This window comes from Plectropomus leopardus, chromosome 13 (assembly GCF_008729295.1).
Source record: "Plectropomus leopardus isolate mb chromosome 13, YSFRI_Pleo_2.0, whole genome shotgun sequence".
NCBI lineage: Eukaryota > Metazoa > Chordata > Actinopteri > Perciformes > Serranidae > Plectropomus > Plectropomus leopardus.
The window spans coordinates 19,164,082-19,174,468 of record NC_056475.1 but is presented as its reverse complement, the minus strand read 5'-3'; the positions used below and the strand labels follow the sequence as shown (position 1 = coordinate 19,174,468).

Here is a 10,387-nt window from a genome sequence, read left to right as displayed (position 1 = left end):
GGCGGGATTTTGACCCGCATACTATAGTATGATTTATTCATGCTATTTTTGACAACATCCTCTTTTCTGACTTTTTTATTTTATTTTGAACAACACACTACAGTATGCCTTTTTTCTTTTACTATTTTCGACAACATACTATTCTATGACTTTTTATGCTTTTTAACAATATGATATACTTTGACTTTTAACGTAATTTTTAACAACCTGCTATACTCCCACATTTTAATTCTATTTTGGACACAATGCTATACTACAATTTTTTTTAATGCTAATTGGGATGACATACTGTTGTATGATTTTCCTATAATATTTAGACAACATGCTTAGTATAAATTTTTAATGGTATTTTGAACAACATATTATAGCATGACTTTTTTTTTTGCTATTTTAAATGGCGTACTATAGCTTGAGTGATTTGTGCTATTTCAGATGATATAAAACACTATATGGTTTTAATAGTATGGTCGACAACATACTGTACTATGACTTTTTGTTATTTTAATAGGCATACTGGACTGTGACTTTTATATTCTATTTTGGGCGACAGTTTTTTTTTTTACTTGTTTTTTTGGATTACAGATTTTACTACGCCTTTTTATGCTATTTTGGACAACATACTATAGTATGACTTTTTTTGTTACTTTTATTTGACAACATGCAACTGTATTGTAACTTTCTTTTTCCAATGTTTTTGTCCTATTATACCAAGGTTTTTTTTCTATTAGGGATGACATGCTATTGTATTATTTTTCATCATTCATTATTTTTGTGGGTCTGATCACAAAGCATTTTCATTCAATCTGGTTTCAACCCAACACCTTTTAATCAAAGCACATCTGTCCCCTGCCAGATTTTTAACTCTGTGTTGCTATGTCTGCCAGCAAATTTTCTGAGGTTCTTATGGGTGCTTTTAATCCAAATTTTAACATGGAGAAGCATGTCTCTCTTTTTACCTACACCTATCAGACTGTCCTGGACTCTATTGCCCCATTCGTTTACAAAAAAAAACAAAAAACAACACCCCAAACCTGGCTAAACAACTCCACACAGAAAAATAAAGAGAGACTGTAGGAAAAGGGAAAGAAAATGAAATGACGGGTTGACATGTATCTCATATGATCTGGAAAGACACAATGAAGAACTATCAAAAAGTAGTTCAAGTTAAGAGCATTCTTTTTCTCTCTTTTCTCTGTCCTCTTTCAGAAATCATTCTTTAGATGAAACAAACTGTGTAAAGCCTTGATTTTATTCCCATTAAGTTTCTAATAGAGGTTTTTTTATACAGTTGAGAAGGAGTTTTTTTCCCTCTTATTCCAACCATGCTGTGGGTCCAACCACTTTTAAAGAAACCTAATCTGTATCCTTCCAATTATGAAAAAAAATTAGAGTAAAAGTTTTAGAAAAAGTGGTTTCAACCCAACATTTAGCTTTAATATGTCATAATCTGGGTGCGAAATACGAGGAGTCTCAGGGGGGTCTGAGACCCCTTGATTGACACTTGAGATCTGATGAGTTCATTGCTTGATAATTTTGGATTCACTACATAAAAGCTGAGTTGGAAAAACAACAAAAGCGGAGTAGAGACACACGCAGCTAATGCTGGCGGCTTGGCAGGTAGCAAATCTGTATGTGAGTTGGGAGCTACACTCTCGCCCAGCCACAACCCAGAAGATGGTAAGGTTGAGGATGAGGGCTCAACTCAAGAAGATGAAGGCTAAGACGGAGATGCGGCGGCAGCTCCGAGAGTAAGCGACCTTCTGTTTGGTTGTAAGAGCTGGAAAGTTGGGTTGTGGAGCAGTTTAGAGAGTGGTGCACCACAGGACAATACGCACAAAGGTGGTACAAAATTACCTTTGGTTTGGGGTGCCCAGTAGCTCAGTTGATGGAGTGGGTGCTTCATGTACAGAGGCTTTGTCCTTGCCGCAGCAGCCATGGGCTCGACTCTGGCGTTGGCCCTTTCATGTATGTTGTCCCCTTTCTTACTTACTCCGTCTTATCCACTAAAAAGGAAAAAAAAAATACTTTCAGCTCAAAACACAAATCAGAAATAATATGTTTTCTACCCCAAACCCTACCCTTCACATTCTTAAAGCAACTGACAGCTTACAGTAATAAGGGCCCCTCGGCTTTGGAATGACCTGGCTGAGGAGATGAGCCTTACAGAATCAGTGACTTTTTTAAAATCACCTCTTAAAACCTTTTTTTTTTTTTTTTTTGCTTTTATGTGATGTTATCTCTTTTGTCTTTTAATGTTTCTTTGAACTTATCATCTTATTCTGTCTTGATCTTGCTTCTTCCTGTTCTTCTTGTTCTTCTTAATCTTATTTTAATTTTTCTTATAAGTAGTATTAGTATTCTTATTGTATTTTTCTAAAATGTTTCTATCTCTATTCTCTTGTTTAATTCTTCCTTATCTGGACTTTATTCGCCTTTACTGTCTGGCTCCTATCATTATATTGCTTTTGGGTTATTCTGCCTCTGATTTGATTTTTTCAAAGCAAGAATAAATCAAGAATAATTTCAGTTATAATTTTTTATTCTGTTTTTTAATTTGCTGTTTTTTGGTTGTTGTTTTTTTATGTCATATCATTCCATTACAATAATTATATTCTGTATTTCATACTATACCACCACATTTTTGACGTATTATATATTGATGTTTTTTACATTCTAGTAAATGATATTTATTGTCATACTATACTATTAAAAAAAAAAATCATACTATACTCTGACATTTTTTATGTCTTACTATAGTAAGCACACATACTCTAATTAGGTGTGACAGACCAAAAGCTCAGAATCAAATGAATTGTTTCCAGCACCTTGCCAAAATTGAGATGGGTTGAGCAGAGGTCGTCCTGCATGGCAAACTAAAGTATAATATATTTTATGTCTTATTGTACTACAACATGTTTAACATATAGTATGTAATTTTTTGTAACGCTATACTCTGATATTTTTACCTACCACACTATGACTTTTTTGACATGTTAACATTTGACATGTTTTTTAATGTCATACTATACTATTACATTTTTGACATTCTATACCATGTCACATATGGGCTCTTTCTTGGCAATCTGTATTGCACTTTTTTTTTTACATACTTAAGTTTTACATTCATGACATTTTACATTATCCAAGGAATCTTTTTCATAAATGTCATTATTATGAAACTTTTTATGCCATACAATACTATGACAACATAAGGATTTCTTATGCCATACTAAACTATGACAACTTTGACATAGTATGTCAATACTATGACATTTTTTAATGTCATACCATACTATGACACTTTTGACATTATATAGTGCCAGATTTTAATGACATTTTAGTTATACTATAAAATGACAGTTTTCACATACTTTTTGTCTCTTTTGCAGTTTTAAAATATTGCACCTACTAAACACATTAAACCCCATTAAACCCGCATAAAGGAGACACAATTTTTGAGCCATATTTTAATTATTACTCTTATTATTGACAGACCATTGTTGAACAGAGGTACAGGTATTGGTATTGCAACAGATTGTAATATTATGGTGCAGCTGTGAGAGCACTTTGGTAAACCACATGTGCCCATGTGCTGGAGAGAATGGATTTCAACAGCACAATAAGTTCATACTGATCTGGTCAATATGGCGGCACATTACTGTATATTTGTAGCAATGAGAATAAATACAGAAACTTACAGACAAGTGTGACGATTGCAGGGAGATCATCTGTTAAAAAAAAGAAATCACTGCACTTCTCTCACTCCTCTGGCTTCTCCTCTCTGTTATCTTGCATCAGTAACTGGAAATCCATTTACAGGACATCATTCCCAGTGTCTGACAAGGAGCAAAGATGATGGTCTCATCTTTTCTCGATTTGTCTGTGAAGATTCATTCAGGCAATACAATGTCAGGTGGAAATGGTCTTCTTAAACTCGCCTGCATCATTTCATTTCATGATCTCCTCTAGGTTTTTTTTTCTTTGCTGATACACATGTATGACTGCTTTATTAGAGTTCTCATAGACTTACTACTTGTAAAGAAATATACTGTATTGTGAACTATCAAAATAAATGAAATTATGTTATTTACATAACATATAAACGATACCTCATCACAAAAGCACTGTTTGTTTGTTTTTATAAGAATAGGCTACTGTATGTCTGTCATGCTTTCATCTGAATAAATGAAGCCATGAATGAGGTTGTACAGAGCTGAAATAAACCCTCCTCCATCCTTTTATACCTGTACTGCTTTCCAAAAGTGCTGCTGGTTCTCTGGCATCCATACTGTCTCTGTTTGACTGCACCTAGACTGCAGTACTTTGTGCAAATAGGCAGCCTTCATATACAGCTAATTGTACACATTTACCAACTAAAACATTTCCTCAGTGGTACACCTGCTGCAACAATTATACCTTTAACTGCTGGAATATGTGGATGAAATATGCCTTTAGTGTTGGAAAAAAAATGTAAACAAGGCTTTATATGTGTAAATGAGCATCGCAAAATATCAAGATTAAAATGATATCAGTTCAGAATGATTGTGAAACTGTGTGCATTGAGGAAAAAATGTTAAGTTTGCTACACAAGCACCCGAATACTGCTTAATTATGTGTATCGAAATGTCATGAACGAAGCAAAATTACAAGGAGGGATCGAATGCACCATTATTTTCTTAATAGCAGTCTGTGTAAAATGTAAACTGTAATACTGCAATCCAACATTACAGAAAGGCATCGCCAAAACTGTGTGGAGCACAGAAATCATAGCACAAGTGCTGTCTTTGATCTGTCATTTATCTTTTTTTTCCCTATAAACACTAAATTTAACACATAGTAAGAAAAAACTCATTTCTCTACACCCTGTAGCTCTCGATTTCCCACATTAGTCTACGTACCCTACTTTAACATTTCTGAGCTCTACTTTCTACACACTTTTCCATTAATTTCATCCTACAGAGCTCTTCGGACAAGTCAATCAAAAACATGTCCTTTATGAAAAAGGGCAATACATATAAAAAATGCAGTGAGTAAAGAATGAGTAAATAAGGTTCAATAAAACATGAACATTGGTCCATATTCTCATATTGCCTTGTAGAGCTGCTCCACCAGGAAGTTTTCATGTTGAGCCCGGATCATTACTGAGGGGTTAACGATACTGTCACCCCTTTTCGCTCCTTGAGCTCTGCAACATGTGCTCAGATGAGAGAACGTTGAAAAGAAATTAATAAAAAGTCTTCCGCCTCATTACGCATTTTTTCTTCTTCCTCATGTTCTCCATTTCTTGTTGCCTCTTTAGCCTTTCTCCCAACCTCTCTACCCTATTTTTCCTCGATCCACCCTTTAATCGATCTCTCCTCCGGGTGTGGAAAGATGGATTGAGGGGAGCTAAAAGTTCTCTCTGATTTTTTTTTCCCCTCCAAAGTTTTCCCCTGTTCATCCCAAGCCTTAGGTGAGAGACTGTGGGGAAGCTGATGTCTCCTCTTCCTTCTCCTCCGCATAAAAGGAGGAGCTGGATGAGGATTTCATCTCCTTGTTTCTTCCTCCTCCTCCTCCCCTCCACCTCCTCTCTAGAAGGGCGAGTTGGGGGAGTAGACAGTACTGGCTGAGCTGATGGAGATGTCATCAGAGTCAGATGGGAGGCTGGGGTTTGGGGAAGGGTCAGAGCAGGTGTCAGGGGTCAGAGAGGAAGGGGCCACGGGCAGACCAGGGAGGCAACTGGGAGGCTCCGCCCGTTGTGTTTTAGTTGTTGATGTTGTTACAGTTATCATCGTCGGCTTCAGCTGCAAAGGCAGCGGCCTCACATCCGGGTGGCGTCCTCGTCTGAAAACCTGCCCCTCCTTATCAAGAGGGGTGGCCTGAGAGAGGGAGGAACACAAGAGCATTGTGATTAGATCCTCTGACACAGGGATCTAGTAGCACAATGGATGAAAATCCAGTATGGAGGACCAGGAGAGCCTTCAACAGGTTTATAAGTTCCAGGGAAAAAAGGAATAAATATGTGCTCTGCGTTTGAAAAATGTGTTATTATTCACCAAGCCAAACTTAAATGATTAAAAAAATCATCAAAAAATATAAAAAGGTTTCAGAATCATGAAAAAAATAAGATGCATTCTCTGCCCTGAAACAGGATTTTTCAGCTGGTCCAATTTTTATGGTGATGCTGACATGACGCAGCAACGAGCCTTTAGCAAATGGTCAATGTGGCATCTATGTGTGCCAAAGTTACAAAGCAGCACTGCAGGTAAGTTTAACTTATGAAAATATTGCATGCAATAGTCCACATCCCACCCTCTTTTTCCCCCTTTCTGTCACTCTCTCTCTCAAAAACAAACAGAATGATGCCGTGTCACTCAGTCCTCAGTCCTGACAACTGCGCTGCTATGATTCATAACGTTTTTGGGTTGGGTGGCTGATTTTGTGGACTGGTGAGAGTGGGTGTTAATAATAGCTAATAGCTCGCCAGCACACTGTAGGTTATGGTAAGCAAGTGTCGTAACTAGCGATAGAGCGGGGGTTGGAGGAGAACCACTGATGTTATCCACTATAGTGTTTCTATAGTGCAGGGGAGGGGCCAAGATAAGGATGGCTCCAGTGCATCATTGAGCCATGATTTATGGGCGCCCAAAAAATCCTACACAAAAATGGTGAAAATAGTTTAACGGTCCAATGCCACAGTTCAGTACTAGTTTGCATTCTTTTGAAACGTTTTTAGCAATTATTCTCACAAATGTGTTTGAAAACAAATGCCTGATTTTATTTACCCACACTAAAAGTTATTAATGGATATTTAACAGGAAAGGCAGAAGAGGGATTAACAAAAGCAAAAACAGTAAGTTAATTCAGCGATCTATAATCATTTTAATCATAAAAATATATTTATCAATGCTAATTAAAAGTGGAATAACTTAAATCAACTTCAAAACTCTTCAATTATTCCTCAATTAGCATTTTTAACATTAAAAATGCTAATTTCTTATTAATATATGCAGGTCTCTTATTGATTCCTCTTCCTCCAATAAACTGTTAATATCAACCAGATAATTCATGACTAACTTAACCATGACTCTCCAAGTTCTCCATTAATCATTAATGGATAAGGTCACACAACAGGAGCAATGGGAGCTGAATAGCAAGCTCAAGTATTAGTAGAGGCTGTCAGCTAGGGAGCATGACATCAATCAAAAAAAATCACTGAAATTGTGACAGGCAAGACAGGGTTATTTCTTTGGAAGGCGGCATTCACAAAGAAATTGTGTAAACAGAAAGAGAGGGTAAACATTCACAAGGGTAATTTTAAGGGTAACCTGCACCTACTTATTCACACACTCTCAAAACCAGGAGACACCGATACACAGTGACAAGAGTTCAGCAAAAGACAGACGACAACGATGCATGTGCTGTGTGAAATATGTGTTTACAGCCAGCGAGGGATGAAAGGGGAGAAGCAAAAAGCCAAGCACAAAGACCACAGAGCAGGGACAACATGAAGCTGTCAAAGCAGTGCAGCAGCAGCCAGTCAGCAGGGCCGCAGCAATTTCAGAGACACGCTTTTGCTTTGTTTTGATTTTGCGCTGGTTTTTGACCATCTAGCCGCTTGTGTAACTATGGAAACCTGGCGTACCTTATCCAGTACATGGCCGGGTGCTGGTAGAAATCCAACGACCCAGATCTCTGCATAGAAAAGCTGTCATCCAACTGAACACAAAGAGAAACCGGCACAATCAATCTAAACACCAGTTCACTTGAACAACGAAAGACAAACTTTACTCAGAGAGTCCTATCTATCTTAAAAAGCAGAACAAAATAACTAAAAAGAAAGTTTCAAACAATCTAAAAGGTCAGTTGGTTTGTGGGAACTGTAGTGGTGACTTACAGAAATGACGGACACTCCTGCAGTTGTGTCGTTGCCTTTCGGGCTGGTGTTGAAGTGCTTCTTTATCTTCCCTGCTACTGACAGCTGATGATCGTTCTCACATAGACCCTCATCCTGTATCAGGCGAGAGGACAGGAAAATTAATTCAGTGCTCATGGGAAAACACTGAAGCTCAAAAAATGTGAGTTCAATTAACACCATACTTACAGTGACCCAAGGGTGCTCTAGCACCTGGAGGGCCGTGTATCTCTGATCCACCTCCACCTCCAGCATGGATCGAATCAGCTCCTTCAGCAGCAAACAAACACTGGTGAGTCAAGTCAATTTCCTCCAACATGTGGAACCACAAACAGATCATGTCTTTATACCAACACAGACACTCACCTTAGCTGTCTCTGACACGTTGTCCCAGTACGGTAGAGGGAATTCTAGCTGTCCCATTAGTATCTGATCAAAAAGCACTTCCTGATCGTCACTGCTCCTGAAAACAAAATATTTCCATGTGAATGTGTCTATATAAAAGTGATATTGAAATTTCACTTCAAGGAGAGGCTCTTGATGTTGGCTTACCCTCGAAAAGGCGGGAAACCACACAGCAGGATGTAGGTAATGACTCCAGCTGCCCAGATGTCCACCTTAAGGCCATACCTGCACAAAGACAAAGAAATATGATGACTTAAAGGCACAGATCAAGATAAAGAAAGGAACATGCACAACATATACTGTAACACATATATGGGTTTGGGAGTCCTCTACCAGAAAATTTTGAGCATCAAGCACTTAATTTGCATTTTGGTGAACTTCGAGGCATCAATTTATGGTGGCGCCGTTCCCTGCTTCCACCCTAAAATCTAGACTTACGTTTTAAAATTCAAAATTTTGTTTTGAGAATAGAAAAAATTTCCAGCTGTCACCTGCAGCTACATTAAAGTGAACGTCGCCTATTTTCGAAATTCCTGAATGTTAGTCCTATGGTCTCTAAGAGAGTCAAAGAATTTTAGAAAAAATCAACTCCAAAATCCAAAAACTTGAGTGCTAAAACTCATATTTGTGATGTCACAGGGTACAAATTCTGGGGTTGCTCCATAGACAATGAATGAGTGAGTGAAAGAGGTTGTAGATGACACTGAGAGCACCCAAAGGCATATTCTGAGTATATGGGTACATTTTCTGTTTCAGACATTAGAACTCAAAAACAGTAGAATTATGCTTATTTGGGAATTAAAAAATCACACAAAATGTGGCTCCACAAAATCAGGCTTTTAACATTAATGTTGATTAAACTTCACTAGGTCATGGAAATAACATATTGGAATTCTTAATTTAGTTGGTGTTCTCCTTTAAGACAGGACTCATTGTGCCAGTGTGGCTGGTTCATACTGATGCTCTTACCCTGTTTCTGCGATGATTTCAGGTGCTACATATGTCGGGGTCCCGCAGACAGTGTAGAGGGGTCCGTCCACTACAGTCGCCAAACCAAAGTCTCCCAGTTTCAGGCTTTTGCTGCCATCTGCATGCTCATACACCTAAGCACATACAAAAAATATGCATACAACAAATGCCATTAAAGAGGACATCTAATGGCTGTATAGATTTTTTATGTGAATATAGCATCTTTCAAATGATTCAGTTTTTGTTTGAAGAAAAAAAAGCTTTCCCAGGGATGACTGATGCAGCCTCAACTTTGCATTATCAGTGTCCCTGGGTCAAATTGGTGAGGGAGTTGAAGTTGGTCTGCTACAGTGTCACTAGGGGGCACCAAAGTCAGGTATATTCAAATCCTACACATAGTGGATTTAACCCTTTGAAACCAGAGCATATTGGCTTGATTTCTCACAAAAACATGGAAAAAAGGCAATGAGTAACTTAACAGGAAATTACCCCAATATAAGCAAGAAATTAGTAAAAACCTACAAGAAAAGTATCTGAAATAAGCAAAAAAAAAGAAAAAGAGTAAAAGAACAAATAATATACATGAAATAATATAAAAATAAATATTAATGTTTTTTCTCCAAATTTTAAATATAGAATTATAATTAGTTTTATTGATATTTTTCCCTAGTTATCTGATCATTCTTAAATTATTCTCTCTCTTTTTAAAGCTAATTTGGGGGTAATTTTCTCGTCAACTTTCACAATTTTGGGGGGGGGGGGGTTCTGAGATATTTCATGCCAAGTTGCTGATTGCTTTTTCTGCCTGTGTTTTTGAAATAAATTTGCTCAGATTTCAAAGGTTTAAATGCTTGTAAAAGGCATTTGATTACAGCATATTGGGTGCACACTTCCTGCGACTTTCAATCAACATTTGCACTGGTGTAGGAGCACTTTATAATAAAGTATGACTGCAAAAAAACTATGACTTTAAAGCTTCTTTAAGACATATCTTAATATAAACAGACGCTTCAGTGTCTTTGAACTCATTGTTTTGGATTTATGGCTCCCAACTTCTTTCACAAGTGTGGCCCAACCATCACATGTAACAAGTGGTTAAAGGGGCAAAAGAGGGGATGA

The 10,387-nt window shown here is 37.4% G+C and overlaps 1 protein-coding gene across 1 annotated transcript in view; it reads right to left on the bottom strand.

Moving 5' to 3' along the window:
- Positions 1 to 3,440: 3,440 nt before the first annotated feature.
- The window catches only part of dclk1a (doublecortin-like kinase 1a), a 64,350-nt gene continuing 57,403 nt past the window's right edge, over positions 3,441 to 10,387 (bottom strand). The window contains exons 11-16 of the mRNA XM_042498805.1: positions 9,269 to 9,402; positions 8,447 to 8,524; positions 8,261 to 8,357; positions 8,084 to 8,164; positions 7,877 to 7,990; positions 3,441 to 5,858 (exon numbers count right to left, since the gene is read on the bottom strand). Coding sequence (XP_042354739.1) covers positions 5,571 to 5,858; positions 7,877 to 7,990; positions 8,084 to 8,164; positions 8,261 to 8,357; positions 8,447 to 8,524; positions 9,269 to 9,402 — 792 coding nt within the window. The 3' untranslated portion in view covers positions 3,441 to 5,570. The remainder of the gene's footprint in view (positions 5,859 to 7,876; positions 7,991 to 8,083; positions 8,165 to 8,260; positions 8,358 to 8,446; positions 8,525 to 9,268; positions 9,403 to 10,387) is intronic.